This window comes from Ooceraea biroi, chromosome 3 (assembly GCF_003672135.1).
Source record: "Ooceraea biroi isolate clonal line C1 chromosome 3, Obir_v5.4, whole genome shotgun sequence".
NCBI lineage: Eukaryota > Metazoa > Arthropoda > Insecta > Hymenoptera > Formicidae > Ooceraea > Ooceraea biroi.
In genome coordinates, this window is record NC_039508.1 from 1,640,548 (window position 1) to 1,665,058 (window position 24,511).

Consider the following 24,511-nt stretch of genomic DNA (forward strand, 5'->3'; position numbering starts at 1 on the left):
CTTTAATTCTTGTCGCATTTCAAGGTCCAGTTTTATCGGAGAAAAAATGACGTATAGTCGATAAGTTCTCGGAAACGCTCAGAACAGCTAATCGCGCATTTGCATGTCGCTTCGATAAGTGACATCTGAAAAATGCGACTTCGACATTTCTCTGACAGAAGTCTGACTTTCGTGACTTTGAATGAAAATGAATTGTCTAAAACTATCGGAGACCCTAGAGGCGTTCGGTCATGCCGGCATCTGCATAAGCACCGAGAGCTCGCAGCTGCTGCAGAATTCGCTGATTATTTTGCAGGCGGAGAATCACTTTCGAAAATGTTATTATTGGGGAAGGATAAACGGGATTCAGAACGACTACCATGTCGCGTGCGGTTTCGAAAAGGATTGCATGAACGATCGAGTGTATTATTACAGGTGAGAGTCATGCGTGAGTCACGAAAAGATCGAGAGCATGTCTTTATCAAGAGAGGATTTTTGTCGTACTTTCTTCAACGCGTTCCTCCTTGCGTGAATTTCAATTCAAAAAATGAATAAAATATTTTGCAGTATCGATGGCATGAACTGGCTGCTGTTGCCGGCAGCAACAAAGTGCGGACGGTTCCTGAGCCCTTTGGCGATTAACAGATTCGAGGGCGAGCCCTCCATCGTAACGAACGTTTATAACGTAAATCCGCCATTTCCGCCGAACGAGGATCCCCAAATCTATTACGACGTAATTGCGAACAACGTCATTTCTTCTCGAAATTCTTCCTGCGACTCCCGCTTCCTTCGCAAGAGAATTGTCAGGAATTAATCGCGTTTGCAGGGTCCCATGCCGAGAGAACTGAAAGAAGAGGACCGCCTGGCGGCCACCGTGGAATCTATCATGGCGGACGCCGCCGTGATACCGCGCGGGGCCTGGTTCGAGTGCGCAAACGGCGACGTGATCGAAAATCCGAGCTTCGGCGGCCTGTCCGCCGCGGACGCGTCGCATCTGAGCTCGTACTTGCACGCTCGTCCTCCGAAGGAAAAGTGGAACGCCAATTTACTTTCCCGGCCCGATTACAATTACGCGCTGGACTTCTTAGACGGCATCGACACGGACGTTCCTCAAGGTGAACAAAGTAGCGAAGGAGACAGCTTCGAAGTGCGGGCAAGGGGAAATGCGTGCATAACGTCATGACGATGGAGAACGAATTGAGGAGTTTTTATATTATTTGAACGATATTTAATTTTGATTTAATTTTGAATTGATTAAAATAAATTAAATGAGATTTATTTAATTTAAGTAGTGAATTGGAAAATAAATTGATTTATTTTATTTAATTAATTGGATGGATCAACAATTAACGCAATTTATGCTATTTATTTGATTTCAGGATGCTGGGACCTGCAATTTCTGCAGGGCGGTCGTCTCGTCATTTTGCACAGTCTGTACTGGCACGGGTTGACCTTTTTCCACAAGCTAAATTCCCCGCATTACGGATTCCTGTATGTTGGGCATGGGAAAAAAAATCTAGATATGCCATTCATGTTTTAATGCAAAAGAGAGATGTAATTGCATGTATGTCGCTCGCTCGGCACGTTAATACATAATCAGCGATATTGAAAAATTTAAAGTGCGCGTGTAAAATTCATAAAATCGCTAACAATGCCGTGTGTTCGAATGCACCGGGCGTAACGATGACGTCATCCATTTTAATTCGACGTTTCGGATCGCACGGCCTGCGACGTGAAGTATTCAGCGAATTGCAGAAACGAAATGATTGGCCGAACGGGTAATCGATATATGCATCGAAATAATTTGAACCGCCATTGTTCCTAACGTCCGGTTTCCGTCAGTTCTCGTCGCGAAAATCCATTGTCCGTTCGTGTTCTCGTTTTCGTGTCCGACCGACAGCCTTCAAATTCGCGGCAACGTTAAATTTCGTGCTTCCTGCGGAATGAGTGCGTCCTTGTGTCGCTCGAAATTCACGATTCCGCGAAGCGGGACCCGCGCCGTTTCGGACTCGGTTGACATACGCGGAAGCCTCCGAATCACCGCAAGTGAGTCACCATTTTGTATTATACTGCACGCGAGTAAACGAGAGAGAACAAAAACTCTCATGTAACGCTTAACATATTTAACCTAGCCAAGATAACTTGGAAAGGTTAAGGTAAAGGAAGATTGAATTAAATCCAGCCAAGTCCCAGGCAGAACACATTGGTTTCAAAACCGTTTCATAAACGTTTTGCCGTAACGTTTCATAACCATTTTATTGAAACGTTTATTTAGGAGAAAAATGTCCAACGAAAAAACGTTAGGAGAAACGTTTCTTTTTCGGCAAAAAACGTTTCAGAAACCATCAGAAAAATATTTATCAATTCTATATATCAGTGCCTCAAAGATAGACAGAGTTAAGTCACATTTTTGTAAAAAACCAGATTTTTATATTTTATGAATTACTCTCTAAATTTCGTGTAGTGGAATCTCACTCTTTTGAAATATCACTTCAAGTAATAGTGATCTCAAAAGTTTCAAAAGAAAAGAAGAAGAAAAGAGTATTGGATCGGTTTTCCGGATGGTTATTTATAAGGTGATAACACAAATGTTACTTGCGAGAACGTCACGTCTGGCCTGGCCATCTATCGGTCGCTTGGTGAATCAGAGGTGGGAATCACACACACTTGTGTTGATTTTTGTCTCTTGTTCCATAATCGAGTACATTGAAACGTATGATGTAAAAATAATTAATACTCGCAAAGTAAGTAGAAATTACTATTTTTTCTATATTAATTATATAATTTCAAATCAATTTAATAAAACACATTTTTCGTTTCTGTGGAAACGTGAAAAATACGTTTTTAAAATTTAGGTCTAAAAGCGGTTTCTATTTAAACCGTTTCTTAAATGGTACTTTATGTTTCTTAGACATTAGATACGTCTAAGAAACATATATTAGGCTAACATGTGCTGCCTGGGGTTTCAAGTCTTCAATAATTTTTATTATCGAACGTAACCAAAAAGGGACATTAGAGTATTACGATATTTCAGTTATCGCCATATCAGACAGAATTTTTCGGACAGCTTACATTTTATGTATACAAAATGAGGTATAATGAGAAGACACATATACACGAAACGCAGAGTATAATGTAGCGCAAAATCGCAAAACTGATCGCACCATTTTACACGTTACACCAACACTTACATCAGATATCTCCAAATTTAAATTTGATAACCTTCGCGCGGAGTAGAATAACGAAGTTCCCGCGCTTTCGCGGGTCGCGCCGCTCGCCGCGGGCGGACGCCGCGGGATGGCGCCACCGATGCGACGCGAGCGCCCGTGGACCGGCCGGGACGCACAAGCGCAGTCGGACGGGCAAGTTGAACGCAGTGACCGGCGTCTCGGCGAGTGAAGTGTTCGTTGATTGCGAGTGATCCCGAGGAACGGCCTGTGCTTTCTCGCGGATCTGAACGAGGATATTTCGCCGCGCACGGTGAGTGCTAGCGCGTTAATTACCGAGCGGGCGCACCGCCGCCACGAACGCGCCTGTCCTCGCGCCGGAATCGAGGCCACTTCGAGCGTGAAGCCGTCGAAATCGCGTCGCGTCCGACCGGCCGGCTTTGCTGCCCGAAGCCGAAAACGTCCCGCGTAGAATGCCGAGAAGGTTTCGTGGATCGCTTTCCTCGCGAAACGGAAGCGTCGACCTCTATCTGAGACGTTTCCGAGAAAGACGCGATCTCTTTCGTTCGCGGCCGATGACGGGCGTCGAAGTTTGGCCGTTCGCCCGCCTCGCTTGGTATCGGATCGTGCGTACGTCCGGTCGTCTTACCGGATCCGAGATTGGAGCTCGAATTTTCTGGAAAGTTTCTGGCGCATTCTTGGGCATCTCCTGCGAAACGGCAGTTACGATTGTCACGGTCGCATTGTTGGGACGCTCGAGAAGGGCGAGATTTATCGCCGCCGATTGTCAGAACGCATTTGTATTATGATACACAGCGCAATAATCAACATTTATAGCCTAGAAGGAACTATAAATTATACGGTGTAACCATTCCTTAGAAAGGCTCTCTTGCTAATTCTTCTTTTTTTTTTACGTCGATTATGCCGTTAAAGTGTAACGAAAATGTCGGCTTTGATCGCGCGCGTACGATGACATGCGATATTTATTGTCGTGCCTCGTTTATGGGCGTTCCTCTTTTTGTATTTACGCGATGGCATTTATGCGGCGCGTCGTGATGCCCGTTTCAAGGTTAGCAGGGTCAAAGAGAATTACGGACCTGTCGTTGCCTGGCAAGAAGCACATTTCTTACTCTATTCCCCCTTCGTGAAACGTGTAGAGAGCAGTTAATTCCCTCGAGTCCATTTGCCATTTTAAGTTCGTTCCGCGATGTATCCCCATATGATGCGATATACGGGAACGTTCTATGTATATCATTCGACCGTTTGACCGTCATTTATGTTTAGTATTGGTCGGATACACAGCCAGCTGCTGTTCTTGACGTGTTTTCAAAATCTAGAAGCTAAATAAAACTATTACATGCAGTTTCGAAAAACATAATGAAATAAAAAGCAATGAAATTACACGTTAGGTACGAAAATAGCATGTTCAAGCGCGCCTCGCCACGCGAAATGTATCAGAAGGGCGAGATTAAAGCTCACGTATAGTCAAAATTTCAGCAGACAATAACTAGATGCAGCAGGAGGAAATACGCAGAATAAGGTCCTGCAAAAAGATGGACTAAATCCTATTATTTATAAAATCTCCATAATTACATACATACAAACTGGATTTTACAAACGTTGAATAATCCATCTTTCCGCCGAATAAACTGATTACATTATTCATATGCTTTTATATTCCTCATTATTTATACATACATAATAATACACCCATTCATTTACATGACAATTTACATTTCGCGTAACCACACGGAGATATCCACCGATTCCCGTTTCTGCGGAGCGTGCGTACGGTCTCTCCTCTCCCGCGGCTAAGAAAAGAAGTCCCGCCGTTAATTTCTCGATTCGCATGCCCGTCCCACTTCTCCACGGCCAGAAGGGCCTCTTCCTCTTGCGCGCTTTGCAATCCGCCCTGCGGTTTCGCGAACACCCGGCCGTCCCATCGTACGCGGTGCATTCCTCTCGTACGTGGGTATGCGTACCGACGAGATTTATTTTTGCACGCCGAAGAAATCAATGACGTATCGATAATCTCTACCTTTCTCTGCTTCACCTCCGCCTCCTCCTCCGCCTCCTCTTCCTCCTCCTTGTGAGAGACCCTGCGGCCGTCTCTCTTTTCTTTTTCTCTTTTTTTTTTTATATCTGATTCATATGCGCGGCTCGTACGCGCGCGATCGTGTAGTCGATTCCGAGCACGGACCCGTGAGTTCCGGTTCCTATTGAAGCATCCTCCGGCATCCCGGCGAGTACACACTCCTCGTCTTCGTCCTTCGCCACCTCTGCTTCCTCTCGCGTCGTCGCGCGTGAATTTAGTTTCGTGCGAGACCTGGCCGGCCTGCTGCAACCCGAGTTTTCGTCCGAGATATTTTACGGGTGCCTTTCGTCAGCGCGTTTTGCACTCGAGGCAATTACGGATTTCTGCGGGAATTTTGAATTTCTTTACGTCGACGTTTCTCTCATTAGCATTTTCATCTGTTTACTCACCGTCGTAAATGAATTCTCTTTGTTCCCTCGCGCCGGCAAAGAGATGATGGTCCAGATAGCTCGAGACGACGCTAACAAGCAATTAATTGCGGCGAAATTAACGCCAGGGAAACGCGGCTGCGCGGCCAATAAGCGAATTATTGAATTATTATTACAACAGAACTTGCGAACTGGATTCAATCGAATCGCGACGATTATACAACGCGATTACACAACACTGCGAGGGCGGCGGGGAGAGGAGAGGAGCGTTACGATCGATAGAGGTTCGGAACGGTATCGGGATTCGTTCGCTCTTGTTATTCCCTCCTTTATCATCGATTATACCGGATAGCTGTTCGCCGCCTCGCGTTACGTCGTTTCGCGGAAGGAAAATAAATATCGCATTGCGTTCGATCCATACGATCGCGCGAGAGAGCAACGCGCCCCTTTCGAGATATCGAAACTTGCGGTTGTCGACCCCGCCCCCCGACACGCTTTGTCGTTCCTTTTTAACGTTCGGCGAACGTTCGCGGTGAAATCTTCTAACGGGATTTGGAGTAAACCATAAAAACGGCGCGCGCGAAGGCGTTGCGGCATTGAGTTTCTTTGTTCCGGGGCGTGCGCGGAAACCTTCGCTTTAACGCCGTCAGACCGGACGATCGGCATCGTGGTGTAAACATCCCGAGAAATGTTTCAGCCGTTTTCCTTTTTCGCGGCGAGCGGTTTTCGCTCGCCACGGGAAAGTCGACGGATTTCGACGGTTTTCACTTCTATTCGATTAACGTGAATCGTGGTCGGGGTTTCAACCGAAATCGCTTTCTGCATTCGAGTTTTAGCGAGGTGAGCTACCGCAGTCTTCAGTTGTGTGCATACATATATATATAATATATATATATATAATACATATATATATATATAATAAAAACAAGTATATAAACACATTCATGGATCTGCGATATGCTGCGGTACACTGTAACTACCGAGTCGAAATTTTAGTTCTACATTGAACCTCGAATTCTTCATTTGAGGCGTTATTCAGCGTCTATTTAGCTACTACTTTAACACTAAAATATGTCCGAAATTTCCTTTTTTGCCGCTAGAGCGTCAAAGCAGGTTACGATCAAGATTACAGCCGAATGTTGCAGGGTCAAAATAGCGTCTTAACATCTGTTTGTAGGAGTTTGAGTTTCAATGTAAGAGTTCTAGGTTCTATTTTCCTAAAAGTAGGTTCGTACGACTGCTAAAAGCATTAAAGTAGGCGCAAAATTTCGACTCGGGGTTATTCAGCGTCTATTTAGCTACTACTTTAACACTAAAATATGTCCGAAATTTCCTTTTTTGCCGCTAGAGCGTCAAAGCAGGTTACGATCAAGATTATAGCCGAATGTTGCAGGGTCAAAATAGCGTCTTAACATCTGTTTGTAGGAGTTTGAGTTTCAATGTAAGAGTTCTAGGTTCTATTTTCCTAAAAGTAGGTTCGTACGACTGCTAAAAGCATTAAAGTAGGCGCAAAATTTCGACTCGGGGTTATTCAGCGTCTATTTAGCTACTACTTTAACACTAAAATATGTCCGAAATTTCCTTTTTTGCCGCTAGAGCGTCAAAGCAGGTTACGATCAAGATTACAGCCGAATGTTGCAGGGTCAAAATAGCGTCTTAACATCTGTTTGTAGGAGTTTGAGTTTCAATGTAAGAGTTCTAGGTTCTATTTTCCTAAAAGTAGGTTCGTAAACTGCTAAAAGCATTAAAGTAGGCGCAAAATTTCGACTCGGGTATCCCGCGGCTTTCCGAGAAAAAATTGCAACAACTGAACCGAGCGTTGCGGATCTTGAAGCCAGCTGATTGTAATTATCGAACTCTTCCTTCATTGATAAATTTAATAACGATGTTCTGTCGATGTACCAACGTGCACGGAAAGAAGGAAATGTATTTTCGGCTTTGTACCAACGACCAATATCGATTTACACGCACGTCGGGGCGTCCGCGGCCGCAAGGGGGATAAAGTAAGGCGAGACGCATGAATGTTTCAACGTGACGTCTCGCCGTTGCAGTAACAACAAATTATAATGCGATATCGCGTGGACACATGTGCGAGTGGTAGGCCTCGGAGCCGCGCGTCCATGTACGTCGTTCGTTTTGTTCGACAGCGGTAACGTCGCCGTAATACGAGACGATATTGTCCACTTGACAACGGAGAGCCACCGCGTGAACAAGGCGCACTCCTCGTGCACGTGATGCTTCATTCCAGGACGTTCTCTTTCTTTCTTTCTCCTTTTCTCTCTCACACTCTCTCTTTCTCTGTCTTATATAGCCAAGGTGCATCGAAAGAATCGGATTCTGTCGCTCGATAAGCGGACCCGGAGCTCGCGGCTCTTGGTTCTTCTTTCCACTGACGCTCATTCGATCTTGCTTTATGCGCTGCAGGAAATTGAGGACTTTCGTCTTGGGGAAATACGCTTTGGCGCGCATTCGTAACGCTCGAGATTAGTTTGAGAAAGTGGCCTCTCTCTCTCTGTCTGGGCCTCACAATGGTCATTATGCTGATGTGTGCTAACAGTGCTCGTTTCTCCAATAAAAACAGTCCGAGGTATTCTTTTCGTAATTTATACGCAATTGACTCCGCCCGGCGGCGCGAACGGCATTCCATTCCACTAGGCCAGTTAAGGATTAATGGTACTCGGTATCTTCATAATTATCAGTAATAGGAGAAACCTCTATCCTGATCGTGAGACATACATTCGGTGCGCCTCATCTCGGTGAACCGATCTCCGAGCGTTATCTGCTACCTTCACACGCTCCGGCACCCTTCCCTCGTCCGTGGAATTCCGGGCTCTCGGTTCGCCATGGGTATCCGAGGATGCGTTTCGTAACATTCGCCAGGTAGAAGCAACCGAGGGCGGGTCGACAAGGGGAAGAGAAAGAAGATGAGGAAGAGAGAAATAAAGCAAAAGACACAGGCCGAAGGCGCTCGATCGACGATTTTGGGTAGCACGAGGGACGGGGGAGAAACGGAAGGACGAAGAGGGACGTGGGTCCCGCGCTTCGTACGAATGAAAGTCCGGAGGACCCAAGAAAGGGCCAACTCTTCCCTTGTCCCCGGCGTTTAATTTCAGGCAGTCCTGAGCAGCCCGCAACGTCCCTACGAGCCGCGTTTAACGTCGGGAACACGGGGCCTTGGAAAGAGATGCCCGCGATCGGACCCAAGAACCAGTTCTCGCGCCTTAAACCGCGCCGGCACGGTTCTCACGCGTTACAGCCTCGGCCGCGTAATCGCGCTCCTAATTGGACCGCTCGGCCCGCATGAGAACCCCTGCGCGATATCGCCCGTCCGCTGCAGCGGCGGGGCACCACGCGGCCGTATATTAAGGAGGAAAGCCGGCTCTCCGGTCAGGCTTAAGGGGGGAGCCTGCTTTAGAACGCTGAAAATAAGGTATATTTTACGAATTGTTTTTGGAGAAACTATACAGCGGATCATTATAAAACTTTGATGCATTTATTAGTACATGTTTAAAGATAAAAAAATTATTTTTTGATTTGAATATATCGCTTGTAGAGGTCGTCCTGGAGAAATAGTGCAGCCGCGTCGCCGGCATTGCAAATTGGTGAGCATTCTCCTGCCTCCAAATTTCGTCTAAACTGAAAAATTGAAATATGTTCTCGTTATTTATGAGTTCCCATCGTCGATGAACCAAAGAGAGAAGAAAAAAGTTGAAAAGTGCCAAAATGGTGGAGCTTAGAACACAAAAGTACGATTTTTAGACAAAGTTTTTGAACTTTTTCATGCACAAATAATTGTTTAACTTAATGTTTTTATGAATATTAAAGGTTCATCGACGATGGGAATTCATAAATAACAAGAAAATATTTCAATTTTTCAGTTTGGATGAAATTTGGAGGCAGGAGAATGCTCACTAATTTACAATAAGATGCCTCCAGGACGACCTCTACAGGCGATATATTCAAATAAAAAAATAATTTTTTTTATCTTTAAACATGTACTAATAAATGCATCAAAGTTTTATAATGATCCGCTGTATAGTTTCTCCAAAAAAAATTCGTAAAATTATACCTTATTTTCAACGTTCTACAGCAGGCTCCCCCCTTAACGCGTATACCCGCCATTTTCGATTATCTCACGGCAGCTCAGCCGGCAAATTGATAATCTCTGGCCGAAGTGTCTCAAGTTCAAGTAGACCCAAAGAAGCAATTGGGGGGATGTCGATATCATCATTTGTATAGGATTTATAAAGAAACAAAAATTTAATAACTGCATTTTATATTACTTCACACAATCGACGCGATGAAAATGTTTTGCTGCTTGAGGAGTGAAAAATATTGATAGGTTTTATGAGAAGTGTCTTTTAAGGAAAGACGAGAATAAAATGTAGAGTCGATCCGTTTTTCACAGTTAATTTTCTGCGCGGCGAGGTCGAGTGCGTACTCGGCGAGCCGCGTTATCGTAGTAACTAAACTGCGATCTTTTACGCCCATGCACGTGGCACGACGACGGCAGACGCCGCATGATTAAAAACTCCCCGTAGCTGCGGAGATCTTCATACGCGATGCATAGCAATGATGCTTAGCTAGGTTCTACGCACCGTAAAAGCAACGTACGCGTCTCTCCGCAAAAGGCAAGCTAAATGATTTCCTACGATCGCGTACTTTTTTCTCTGTCCATTCCTCTGCCATTCTTTTCTCGCGCTTGTCCCTGATTTCGTGTCTATTATACCCGGCAAAATCGCCTTTCCTAGTTGCAATTTTTCGGAGAAGCAAAAACAAACGAAAGGAAACGATAAGTCTTTTTGCCATTTCGCGTCGACATTAGCCTTTCTTCATGAACTGTCGTATAAATCGGGTTTCCGTTGCTGAAGACACCTTCTTTTTTATAACATTTCTGCAGATCTTTTTCAGGTTACTCGATTTCAATTTGATATCCATTATATATTTAAAAAGAATCTTTTACAGAAAATCACAGCGTGTTCCCTCTTCTTTCTCGCGTCACTTTGAACGCGCGATAAAAAAGTTACGATCGGCCCGTGTCAACCCCCTATCATCGCGACGTCGTAAGTCATCGTCGACAGGAAATATCAGATATATGTGGCGGCGCGCTGGGTTACCTTAATAGAAAAGAGGGTTGTAGACGAGCACGTACGTTGATTTACCGTTATCACGTCGGCCGCGATTCTCGTCATGGGATATCGGTTTGTATATCGGCTGTAACGCCAGATCGCGTTAATTATTTCGTAAGATTGGTTCCTTTCATGGGTCACTGAACGCGATAGGAAATTCTTTGGGAACCAATCATAGACGCGATATACCATGAAAAGGCGCGAGCCAGATCGACACTGCGATTACATAAACTTTTCGATTGCACGATTCGTTACGTTAATTTTTCTACCTACTATGCAATAATGCGTTTCTCTAAGTTTTACGTTTATTATCTAAATTTCGTTATAAGAGGAGCATTTTTTTCTACTGAATTTTGCAACACAAGAATTCTTATTACTATGTTATGAAATTAAATTACAGTTCCCGCGAGCTGCGTATTTAGTTTTTTATTATATGATGCTTTAACATGTTAATTACGTTAATTAATTTTTGCTGATCAATGTCGCGATTGTTGCTTTAATCTTTCGAGAAATTACTCGGAAATCAGGCAGTATCTTGACGTTTTGGATCGTGACATACGTTACGCGACATATCTATAAACACGAAGACGATAAATTACTTGGAGGATACATTCCCGTTGTCTTATCAAACGCTCTTTGTTTCTTTGTGAACATGGTGAAGCGTTTCTTTGTGAATCCCGTCACTGTGGAAAGGTTTGTTTTCTCATCGCCGGGAATTTAGGGCCCCTCGAATGAGACCGTCTCGTATGTTCGATACTACATTCGCGTAGGGTGCGTGTCACGACCTTCCTCTCGACAGATTCTTTCGGCTCCTCGATCAAACACGCAGATTAGTCCATGCGTGCACATGCACTTTCGTCGCAAGCGCGCCTTTATGCTCGACGAACTGTACGAACGGACGAACGAACGAACAAACGAATGCATGATGGGCTCAGGCGGAAAGGGGGATATGGGGGTTATGGGGGCACGTTCACACAAAACGGCCACCACAGGCACCAGCAGCTGTTCACCATCCGTGCCCTACTCTCCACGCTCGCCCCCTCTTCTCCCCCGCATTCTTAGCTCGGCTTAACCTCGCCCTTCCTCCCCCGCTCGCTCGCCTTCGCTCCCCGCTTTCCTGCTGCCCTTAGGCTGCTCGTACAAAAGTTCGTAGCTTCTGTGCCCTTTCTCCGCTCCCTTGTCTCTCGGCTCTTCGATCGATCGTAAGGGAGATTTCGTATGAGCGATTATTTCTACTCATATTCTTTTCTACGAAGCCAGAATTAAATATTCAGATACTAAATATTTGTCGAGTGATTATAAGTGGAAAAATAAATGGTTGTAAACTAAGCATATAATTACTGCAGACTTCGATCCGATAACTTGTAATTGATTGCAATTTACTTAGTTAAGAATTTTGATTTTGCTGACGAGAAGATGCGTAACGTTAGGGATTGAAACAACGTAGCAGAAACTTGATCGTATATTTGCCAAGGAGTTTGGCCATTATGTATAATAAAGCAGGGCGGTGGTGATGCACAGGAAATGGCGATGCGCAAGTTTTACGTAATGTTTGATGTGCGATCAAAATATTGGTGCTTCTCGCGTTCATCGGAACGAGCATAAATCTCCCGGCTTCTTCAGCCTTGAGGTCGATGCACAACGGGAGATTCTTTCTTTGTGCACATTGTGAGGATTCTCGTATGATTGACGGCCAGTCCGCATGTGGTTGAAACTCCACTTTTTCAACGTTCTTCTTCTGCTACCTCTTGCTCGCCGTTTTCGTGTCGTACAAGGTTTTACAAGGGCGCACTGCCAATTTTGCAGGAATTTTGCGAGATGATTTATGCGCATACATATGTACACGCGAGCGAATTGATATGTACTGGGTGGTCCATCCAGTACCAGGAAATCTGTCGATCTGACGGTTTTCGGAACTCCGCGACATTCCACGTGGACGTGAGATCGATTATCTCATTTATTTACCGTCGCATTGCGATTTTAGCGGCGATCAATGAATATAACGCGCCACTAAAGAGAGTTGAATTTGTTTTGCTGAGCCCGTTTGCTGAAAGAGCATCTGCTCCTCGAGGTCGTTGCTGAATAGCACGCGGTATGTTGCATCTCCAAAACGTTTCTCTCTCGGCGGGCCTTCGCGTTCTTTCGCGTCGAGACGCGTGCAGAATCGCCTCCGGTATCTCGTGCATTGTAGAACGGAGAAGTGGCGCCCACGAGAGCCGGCCTCCCTACTATTCAGTTTCTCTATTCTCGTTTCGTGAACCGTAACACACCGCGAAATATTCCGGCGAGCATGTTACGCGAAGTTTATGCGCTGCACGCCGCGAATATTCCGCGGTGAGTGGCCAAATATCACCGTCGACATTAGTAACGTCTTTCTGCTCTTTTCCGTTGCTTGTTGAAATTGTTGTGAGCCTTCGCTCAATTTTATCGATTTCGATTAATGGAATTAATTAAACATTCATAATTACAAATACGTAATCGTGCGATAAAACATTGTGTAGTCTCGGCTCATTATTACAAACTGTACGTGTGTTCTAAAAAATTCGTTTATGCATGCTCCCATTTTTTCCCCTCTCCCTTGTATCTCGGCATCTTTGTGGCTATCTTTGATCGTATCTCATTATCTCTCGCTATTCACCTGGCGAGTATGCATGTATGTTCGAGATGAAAAAACCGTCTCGAAAAGCAAACAGCGTCTACATAATGGATTAAGCCGTGTCAACGTTGACGATCCACGACACGGCAGCAAATCCGTGATAATGTGGTTACGAGGATCTTTCTATTTTTCTTTCCCGTCTCGTGTCTCCTCCCGTCTCCCCGGGGACAAGGGAAATCAAAGAAGAGGCAAAGCCAATATGAGTTTTCAGACTCGGAGACTGTCGCTCTATCTCATTTCCCTTCGGGGATCAGTTGATTGATCGATACGACAGTTGCTTAAGGAGGTTAACGTATCTTACAATGATGAACGTACATCGTATTATAAAATCTTAAACTTAAATATGAAACTTGAAGGCTCTTCTTGAATGTCTCTTTAGATCAATAAATTTCTCCGTAATGAATAAAAGGAGTATCTCCACTTAGAAATTAGCCATGTTAATTTACTTGATGTAATTCTTCTCGCGGAAGCCGCGCGATCACATCTTACGCTTCTATTACGTCATAATTACATATTGTGATTTATATGTATAGAATTCCATGCATTTTTTTAAAACTTTCTTTATACATGAAATATTAACTCGTAAGACCTCGATGTTAGCAAAGTTTTCTTACTCTCGAAAGGCATTTACACGAGGCACTGCAACTCGTTCTCCGAAAGATCGCACGATAATGATCGAGTGCAGGAGGGACGCGTGAGGCACTCGCAAGGCGCTCAAAGAACTCGCCCATTCGCCACAAAGTGATTACGTGCGAGCTTGATTTGGTTGATTTCCCTAATTGGTCGTTTCAGTTAAATTTTCGCATGATAGACGGTGGTTTCTCTGAATAGCCAGTATTGCCGACCAGGTCGGGGTTGCTGTTCAGCGAGTCTTCGTCGAATCAACCGTAGAACAATTTCCACGAGTCCCGAGCGGTCTCTTGTCTTCGCTTCTAATTAATTGCAGTTAATTACGTTAATTAGAGCAACTAATGCGATCGTGCCATTCTCTGCGGCGCGGCATTCCTCTTCGTCACGCTGTCATTCGTCGCATTTCGCATTTTGCACGAGACGCCGCACTGAGAGAGACTCGTTGTGTACATTTCCAGATATTACCGACACTCCCCCATTAGAAGTCCCTTAAACAATGGTTGCTAAAGTTTTCCGAGACTCTCTGCGCGATCTTAACTGTTCTCTCCTCGCACTTTTCACAGCATGAGTGATTTACTATCATCAATAGCTGTCAACAACAGTATCCATTTGTCGAACCGCTGGGTGTCGTAGTCGGGGAGCCGGAAGCTGCCGAAAGCCGGAAGAATTGGATACTCCGTAAATGCAATCGACGTTACGCTAGACTTGTAGTTTCGATTTTCCTACCTTGGAAATCGAAACAAATTGCCACGCTGAGGGCGAGGGGGGCCCTGGAATTCACGGCGTCGAGTTTCCGTAGGGATGGACGATCTCGTCCCAGAGATCCACCCCGGGAGGTGCCCCGAAATCCCTATTTGTTTTCGAGGACGGGGCACAGGGTGGACACGTGTTCTCGCGCCATTCTGTTCCTATACGTTGCCGTGACGTTAGGGTGAATTCCGAATGCGTCGTGCTCTCGAAACCTCGAGCGAGGTCCGTCAAGCAAACGGAGCGTATCGCTCCAGCGCTCGTATCAGCGTCCATGCGATAATTGAGGGGTAGTACGAGTAATGGCGGACCATTCCGCTGGCATAAGTATCGGTCTTCGCCTCGCCCGTTCATTTCCTCGTGATGATTTTGCCGTGATGATTTAATATCCCGGACGCGCTACGAATCATTTTCCACGGCCGATTAGTTTCCTCGTAAATAGCTCGCGTAATTTCGTCGTCTTTTGCCTCGGCTCAGTCTACGTTGTCTCGAGTTTCCGACTCTTGTTTGTCACTGTCGCGCGATGGATCTCCCTTAGCTGTGGTGTCTCATTCCGTAAGCGAGTGCATCTACTTTACGCTCGCCGCTTATCGCTACGCACGCGCCCTTATCCGGCGTTTTTGTTGCGCTCTGTTTGGGTCCTGTAAATATTTGGCGGGATACGCCGCTCCATTGTGCGTATTCACAGATGCGTGCCATGCCGCGGGAGCTACTTTCTTTGCATCTCGGCTACGGAGAACAACGCGCAATAAAATCTCCTGCTTGGAGAAGCTCACCACTGCTACCGGAAATGCCTCTGGAAGTGCGTTTAAATGTTCGCGGGAGATTTCATTTTCTTGTCGCGCGACAGATTCTCGATGGAATTCGTCCGGGAACTCCCTCTCGCTCGGGGGGACGCGAAGCTCGATTGCAATCGCGCGATTGCAAGCGCGATAGCGCTGAGTCGTCCTGACTCACGCGGACACCCACGCTAATTCACCGACGCTATTTCGCCGACGCTATTTCCCCGGCGATCGCGTGGGACGTCGTTACTTTTTTCCCTCGACGTTCTCGCGAATGAATAAACGACCGGAGCGTTGAACGCGAGGTGGAAATGGTGGAATGGTCGGGGCTGCAGTCGCGGTGTAATCCCCGCTCGCGGATCCGAGTATCCGCCTAGCGTCCCATTCACACACAGAATTTTTCCACCCTGCAGTCGCGAGCGTCGCCGAGGGATCTTACCTTGACTGAATGATGAACACCATCGAATCGTGCACCCAATATACCACTGCTAACATCCTAACGAGACGTTATCATTTAAAATCCTCTCGCGGATCCTCGTAATCCCCGGGAGGCGGTTGCGATCGAGCTGCCGCGCGTGCTAGGATCGCGTGAATTGGAGCAGGTTCCGCTCCGATCCGCGCGCGATCGATCTCGAAGTCGCGGCAGCACGCTCGGCACCCGAGGGCTCTCTTACTCGCTGTCTTACACCGTGTAATCTCGCGGAAATTTCTGGGGAGTCGCAGTTGCTCTACCAGCACTGCCACGTGCGGGAATCGTGCAGCTCGCACTCGCTCGAGGGAGGTATAATTCGATCGTGTGGGCCGGTCGCGCGATGGCAGCGTCGAGATTAGAATGCATCGCTCGGCTCCCGCGCGCGTGAGCGTGTCTCTCGCTTGGGGTAGCCGGGCGACCCTAAAATAGTTTTCGTGCACGGAGGGCGTGTTCAAGGTGAAGGTTAAAGCCGCGTACGACGGGGCCAGGGCGACGCGATGACGGATTAAATGGCCGGCAGCGCATATGGCCCCGGCTCGTGTGAGGGCGATTTAATCGCAATCGCAGACGGATCCTGTCGCGGAAGCCCCTACGCGACAGACGGAGACGTACGAGGTGTTGCAACGAAAGTGCCATAAACGCCGATTATGGGTTTTCCATACGAGATTGCGGTCGAGTGTTTTGTGGTAAAAGGAAGAGGAGTAATCGATCGTTTCCCTATTTTAATTGAAAATAAATTTTATTATATTTGGACTCTTTGTTTCACGATGAGGTTTCACGAACGTTTCTAGAAGATGCGGGGAACGAGGTTGAATGTTCCTGTAACTATTTGTGGAGTTTCGAATACTTTGAGATGAATTGACAAAATATGCTTTCGTTATTTAGTTATATTCTTGAAATTTAACATATATTTATATCTATATATCTCTTGATAATCATTGAGTTATGCTTCTATTTCTCAACTGCCTTGTATTCTTAATATTAAAATTATATTCCAACCTGTTGACACTGCAATATTAATCTTACATAATTGCAGTCACTTTTAAGCGGATTTCGGGTTCTCTTAGGAAACGACCATCTTAATTGCGATAGAAACCTCTCGAGCGTCGAGGAAGATTTGCGATTATGATGTACGCACGATGAACGGGCGGAAAGAAAATCGCTCGACACTCCCCCAACTTCTGCGGGCGGATTTCCATTTCACGGCGGGTACGCGTTCGAACGGGCTCGGGAACGAGATGGAAACTAAATGGGGCTGAGTTGATATATTCAGGTTCCGGTTTCTCCATGCTCGGTTGGGTATGGGGTTCACGGGGGGACACGCCTAATGTGCACCCGCGTATCCTCGCTGCCGCACGTGAAAGTGTATAGTCAGTTAAAATGTGCGAGGTGCAGCCTAACGACTCATTTTCTTTTTTTTTTTAATTTCTTAATTGCTCGTCATGCGGTAGCATGTGCACATTTACAAAGATGCATTAGCAAACGAGATGTCGTAGTTTTCGTGCCGATTATCATATTTTGTCCGCCGTAATCCACATCTGCTGAAAGTTTTATTTCACGCATGCGGGCAAGCACAGACACCATGAAATCCGAATTTTTCTCGCTAGCTTGGAATTGCATCGCTGCATTGTTCGGTGAAATCTTTTTTGAGACTCGTGTGTGATACAAAATTAGTGATCGATAACTTTGATCAGTACAGAATTACGAAGATACATTCAACATTGTGAAAGATTGATCGCAACTTGAATTCTTTGTGCATAATATATCTTCTTCATAATAGACATAATGCATAATCGGGGAACCCTGGCGGATTCGGGCGAAGCTAGGCCGACAAGAAAACCGCGTTTCGCTGGCAGCATCCTTGAATCTTTTTCACGTGAAATATTCAGTTGTTTTCTCACGGTCAAATGCAAGCGGCCGAGACGAGATACTTTACGATATAATGTTGCTAATATACTCGGTGCTTTGTCAGCAGCACCCGCATTGTTCTGAGGCACGAAGTAAAAATAAAAATAAAAAAATAAAGAGTCTTCGGTATTAATTGCGCTAATCGCAGTGGCTCCTGTAGGCACGATGTTTTGCTCCAGCTCTCGTTATCCAATATCCTCTGTTTTGATACGCGTAGCACATCATCATGTTTGCAGCGCGCAGAATAGAAATTTTTATCGCGGATCACGGTAAGACGCGCGCCACGCGTTATCTACCGACGCAGATAAATGCAAGTTCGAGTTTGCCTACCGTCTAAATAAAGTTTCGCGATAGTTCCCGCGCGTTCTTCTCGGCTCGGGTTGCACCGACAGACTCAGATTAAGTCCTTGGCGCGTCCAATGTCACGCTTACAAGCTCTCGGAATTTATTCCGGAGATTTATTCAGATCCACCGGATTGTCTACTTCGAATTCTTCGACGGACTCCGACTTCTTCTTCGCGAGAAATTGTGGCCGGCGTCCAGTGCACGCGATCGTCTCGAAATGGCACATACAAGGCCTGTGAAAATAGTTTAATATTCTGCCATAATATGTTACAGTAGTTACTCCAGTTTTTTTTGAAAATGGAGCTCGCCGATCGCTCGCGCGAAACGATCGTGCTTCCCGGAGCGTTACTTCGGGGTTTACGAGTGATGTTGAACGTCGTTCATCGTCGCCGGGTATAAGAGACGTCATGTTTTTCCCGAGCGAGTAATTCCTTCACGGAGATACGGAGTAATGGACTGCTTCTTTGGCCTCCGTGACCTACGTCGTTAAGATACGTCCGTTAAAACGGGAGGAGAGACCGTGGCCGAGGTCTCGAGTACAAGAGACCATCGCGAAACCACTGCGCGCATCGAACGGTTTCCAGCAAGTTCCCGGAGTTAATGCGAGAGAGAGCTACATCGATTATGTATAATATCATGTAACACGCCTCTACGCCTTCTACCAGATCTCATTGAAAAATCGAGGTACACGCAAACGAAACTCGCGTTCTTCATTTTACGAGACCTGCGTGAACTTGAAAAATTCTTTCATGCGTCTTTGCGTCCGCTGATTTGAATGAACTCAGATTGCTTTACAAGCTTTATTTACTTTATAAATGAAACGATCATTTTTAATTTAGCAAGCATGCTTTCTCTGACGTTTCAAGTGAATAAGTCTTGACATTTAGAAAATTCAAATTAGTATAAAAAAAAAGCTTAAGAGATTTCGGACAAAGCCCGTAACGTGCTCTATCATCGATCTGCTAACATCGCGACGCAAGTAAAGAAAGATTCGAGCGGATTATCGTGGCGAGGCTTTTCGACGGTAGCTTCCATGGTGTGCGTTATTCGAGTGAGTCACAGCCTCCGACTCGATAATCTCCTCGTCTCTCGATAATACACGTGAATAGAGCGCGGTCGGCTGAGAGAGCAAGCTAGCCTGCAGCGGGAATCGAAGCGAGAAGGTAGAACGTATCGTTTCCTATGACGCGTACGGTGCTCAGCTACATTGTAAGAGCGAGCGGGAGATCGGACAAAGAAGCAAGGAACGCTAAACGGAGAGGGAGGGGTAGAGAAATAGAGAGTGAGAGAGATGACGAGCAAGCTCTCGGCAAGAAACGGTAAACCGCTTGCTGCACCATGAACGCTGTCGTAGCTTGAATCGATGCGCCGAGGCTGCGCTCATGTTTCTCTGTTCACGGTGTCAGCCAACTAAATCGCATCGATCCTCGATCGCGAGTCGAATTGATTTCTGCAGGAATTACTACGGGCATCATTGGTCTTCTTCCTTAAAGATGTCTCCGAGATAAAGAAAGATACTGGAATTGTTTTTAAAGAAGTACCTTTGACTAAGTTTCTCATCTCGATAGAGAAATACAAGACACTTGTACAGTACGTTTGAACACTCTTCTCTCCTCAAGTATCATTTTTAATGTATTAGGTGTATGCAACAATTTTAGTCATGGTTTGCTAACTAATCATCTAATAGATTAGGCATTTTTCTTTGTTTGAGGAAATGAGTTTCCAATGTTCACATAAATTTCATGAGTAGACGCGCGGATCGCGTGTTTATTCACGGTGGTTAGCGCTTAACACGCGGCCGATATATATAATAATAATAGTCGGAAGATTGCGAAATCTTGCGAGGCAATTAATGCGTAACAAATAGAATCGACTTCGGTTCATTTATCCCGGCGCAGAAAGTCTTGAAAGTACGAGCGACGATAACCAGAGACTGTATCACGAGACGAGAACGTATCAATAGCTTCGCCCGGATTGCAGTGCGCTCGTTTGTTCGTACGACCGACCCTGCCCGGAGCTTTCCCTTGCGGATTGCACTTTACGGGATTAAACATGGGGCGAAATGCGACATACACTAATGAATTTTAGATACGGAGAAGCGAAAGAGAATTCTCTATGACACGGTTCGCGCAGTGGTGCATCTTTTAGGGAGGAAACCGTGGCCGACTTTTGCTTTAACGCATCATTTAGTTGACGTGCTGCAGATTACGCTCGAGAGCTTGCTACATTCCCCGGAAAAATTAAGTCCAGAGGCCCGTATTAAGATCTCCTTGTACACGTCTCAATGTACTCTCTCAGCTCTATTATGTACATGTGAGGCATCGTTTCAGCGTGTGAGCACTGTGAAGTGCATATCTATTATTATAATCATCTCGTGCGTTGTACCAACTACTGACCTTATAACCAGCAAATTTTTATCATGTTATCCATTTACGCGATTAACCTACATTTATTCAGGTTTTCCTTTTTTTACAGCGTGCTATCTTGCATGATTAAATAATTACGGCAGGCCTTTGGGAAATACGATGCGAGTTAAGATCCCAGAGATAAACTGTTAGTTGCGGGTCAAAGACTCGGGGCAGACTCGGCGATGAACTGCGAACGATGTGTCCGATGTAATTACATACATATCGGTTTAATGGTACAATTAAATTGGTATTACAATATCTCTGATGTGCTCCTCCGTTCCAGTTTCCGTTCGCGTGCATTCCCAACCGGCGGCAGTAGCGGTTGCGGTTGTTAGTATTCAATATTAATAAAAGTAAGATACGGTATTTTTTCCATCGCGCCTAATCATCTCGCCATTTACGTACCGTTCGCGGACATCGTTCGCGCGAGAGTTACTGTTAACTCTCACCTCTTCATTTACGACTTACGTCGTTGCTCGGGGAACGATAAGCAAAATTGGGAGCTCGCGCCCGACCGAGATAACAAAAAGTTGCTACCTAGTTAACTACCGCCGCGGTAATTAACGGTTGCCAGCGATTAATTAATTCTTCACGCGGGTGGAAGGAAAAAAATACGGGGAGCGAGCTCTCGAGCCGAATTACGTTTCGCAAAAGTTACCGAGCGACGAACGCTCCCGCGATAGATCGAGAACGCGATTTGCGTGCGCCTCGGGCTACCCATCAGTCAAGTGCTTTTTTATTAATGGTATCGCGCGCGTGTTACGACAGATTGGTATCGAGACGGAGAGCGTGATTTACGCCTGATCGCCTACACGCAGTGGCTTTTATTGTTCCGCGTCTCTAAACAGTTTACCGGCCGATGATTTACGAGCGGGTACAGTTTCACTTAACACGACGACGATTCTTCCATTGTCGCGGTATCGGTTGGTTGTTTCTAACGGCTCTCGAATAAAGCACCGATGGGAGAGGCGGGAACGGGAGGAGAAACGTATACGGAGGTCCCGGTAATTAAGGTGTTTCGGCAAATGTACACCGCGAACACCGGTTATTCCGTGACGACGTGCTCGGCTCGTGCATACCTGTTGATAGTAAACCTGCCCGCAGGTTTGTCGATTTGATTGCCCCTCGGGACGATCCTTTGAGCCCAGCAAATATGCGTAATCCTACACACAAACTCGGCCAGACGGAAAGAGAGAAATTCGTTTTTTGTTCCCAACTCGCGGCTATAATTTGCCCTCTCATCACGCTCGAAATTATCATAAGAATGATACGTGCAGTTTCGTGAGAATTTACTCAAAATTTTCCCGACTCTGTATGCACGCGGCGGAAACTCCTTTTCCTTCGACTTTCCTTACCTCCGTAGTTTGCGCAAAAATGAGAAGTATATATCTCATATTTAAAAAACGAGTATCTCTGATCTTCCTTTCACTTCTTCACTCTCGATGACTGGCAATGACTTCTGATGCTGCTCTCAATGTTAAGAAATCAACACACTTACGTGTACTACGTGTACGCATCTTGTGTTACGCGACTTTTAAATACAATACGAGTGCAGCATAAAGATTAGCTCGCACGTATTCAAGGATTAGAGTAGCGGTACTCCGAGAGGAGGCAAAAGGACGCAAAAGGAGTACGAAGAGGAGCTCAATGGGGCCGAGGATCTCGCGACGTAGGGTGGTTCTCGCGTAACACCGGGAGGCTGAAAATCGCTCCGGTAAAATCCCGGTCTCTCGCGAGCGAGCAGGAAGTATCGAATTAACGCCTTATCCCGCTCTTCGTCGCTGGAACAAGCAGAGGAAGATGCTCGACCGGCTTTGACCTTTAAGAGCGAGCTGCTCGCGCGTACTTGCAACGGACGTGGCGTTATACATTACGGTTTACGGCTTCACGGGCGGTCGAGCCAAGCCGAGAGGAGAGCGAGACGGATAAGAGGACCGGCCGACAGGTTTCCGCTCTTGTCGTGGGTCAGTGCTCTTCCTCTCTCGCGTGTGCGCGCATAATTCGACGACGAAGACGACGAGGAGGCAGTAATTACGCGTCATGCTGTTCTCCACGCTCGATCGTCTCGATTCCAATTTGCTGGGGATCGCTTCCATCTGGATCATAGTGTAAGATTCATAAGTATCAAAGCTAAGAGATGGCGCTAACTGAGCGGCCTGATAACCGGTGCCAATAACCGATAGCGGAAAGAATGCTAATTAGGGCCAAGGTAACAACCCGGCGTGACGACGTGCGATCCGAAGGACCGACACTCTCCTCGCGAAGTGCGATAGATTGGTCGGATCGAGCTATTGTACGGGAGTCTTGGAACAGTAGTAGAATAAAGTACCAGTGACTATTCTTTGTAACACACAGTATTCAATTTGCCATCCTTCGCTCCTTAGCGCTTACCTTTCCACGCGCGCCCATCGGAAAAACAGACATCCTGATAAACTAATAAACTTACAATAGTTACAGCGCGCATTAAGCACGCTCTGATTAGGTTCGGAGTCATTAATAAAGCCGCATTAACGACTATTCGTGTCCACTCACGGGTCCTGCGATAACATCGCGGGAGCGATCACGGCGGTAATCCGTGGGATTTAATTACGGGCGTTATCCCGCTGGCATGGCAGCTGAGGCTGATAAAAAATCCGAGCGTGGACCGCGACTTTCTCGTCGGGACTGTCTTCTCTCTCGTCAGGGAATTGTAAAAGCCAACTCTTGTACAGGATTGACGAAAGAGGCATTAGCAAAGTAGGTCGAGGCGGAGCCGAGATATGAGATAGTTTATGACGATTCTCGACGTGTTTGCGCGAACCACCCAGGAAGAGATAAATTACCGTCAAATTCGGATCGCAGATTAGAGTGTAAATAACATTACGTCGATTGATCGATAACTGGTAATTACGGGCGTTACACGGAGCATTTACGTCCTCGAAACGTGCCGCGCGACGAGATAGCACATTTTACGAGCGTTCGCGTGGCGCATGATTCACCTTGTCAAATTAAGCGGGTGGACCGTAATAAAAGGGCTGAGCCTTTGTTTGCGCCCAGCGCGCCGGCCATCTTTTAGGTAACGTTACACCGAAGCCAGAGCACGCCGGAACCCGCGATACCGATTCCCAACAATGTCCAGGTACAAGGGTCCGATCTAACTGGAGCGCGATAGTTCGAAACTCCGCAGTTTCGTTCGCCCAGCGTTTGATATCGCGGAACAGTTCGAACTGTTCGGGAAACTGCTCCGTTGCACGATGGCCCGATAACGAGAAGTCAATACGTTAGCGCCCGGCGCAACAGCTTTTGCAAGTCTAATCGTTCGCAACACGCGCGCGATGTTGCTTGTGCGAGGAAAAAAGAACGCGGATACATGGACGTGGGAAATTGGCGGCCTTCGGGAGCGCGTTGCGCAATTTTTTGTACAATGGATCGCACTGACGCAACCGTTGTAACGGCAAAAATAATTGTCAGCATCTTGAGAACTATTTATCCGCCACACATCGATCTCATCGGTGCTCGACCGGGCTGATCTTCGCGATTTACGCATCGGGCGTCTGAAGAAATGATCAACACGCGTAGTTGCGTGCCGAATGCTGCGGGCTTGCTTGAAAAGAGGTACGAGCTTCGAGTCATGAGTTCTCCGCGAGCGATTGAAAACACCGACGAACGGAAACTTCAGTCATTTGCAGCGAGTTACGTCGCTGTTTACGTACATAATAACCGTCCATCACTCGGCTTGAAAGTCGCGTCTTAAAAAGCACCTCGCGAAACTACCGCGAGGCGCTAAGCGTATTCAAAGCGTATTCACGCTACTTCCTCGCTTTGTTTTCGACACTGGCTTCTTAA

At 46.2% G+C, this 24,511-nt stretch overlaps 2 protein-coding genes across 2 annotated transcripts in view; both read left to right on the top strand.

The window, feature by feature from the left end:
- Positions 1–2: 2 nt before the first annotated feature.
- Positions 3–2,237, top strand: LOC105283143 (radial spoke head protein 9 homolog). The gene is made up of 4 exons (XM_011345620.3): positions 3–414; positions 547–712; positions 806–1,094; positions 1,359–2,237. Exons 1-4 carry the CDS (start codon positions 182–184, stop codon positions 1,517–1,519), a joined length of 849 nt encoding a protein of 282 aa, XP_011343922.1. The 5' UTR covers positions 3–181; the 3' UTR covers positions 1,520–2,237.
- A 1,069-nt stretch (positions 2,238–3,306) lies between these two features.
- The window catches only part of LOC105283148 (uncharacterized protein KIAA0754), a 92,910-nt gene continuing 71,705 nt past the window's right edge, over positions 3,307–24,511 (top strand). The window contains exon 1 of the mRNA XM_026968487.1: positions 3,307–3,459. The gene's annotated coding sequence lies outside the window, so the exon portion shown is untranslated. The remainder of the gene's footprint in view (positions 3,460–24,511) is intronic.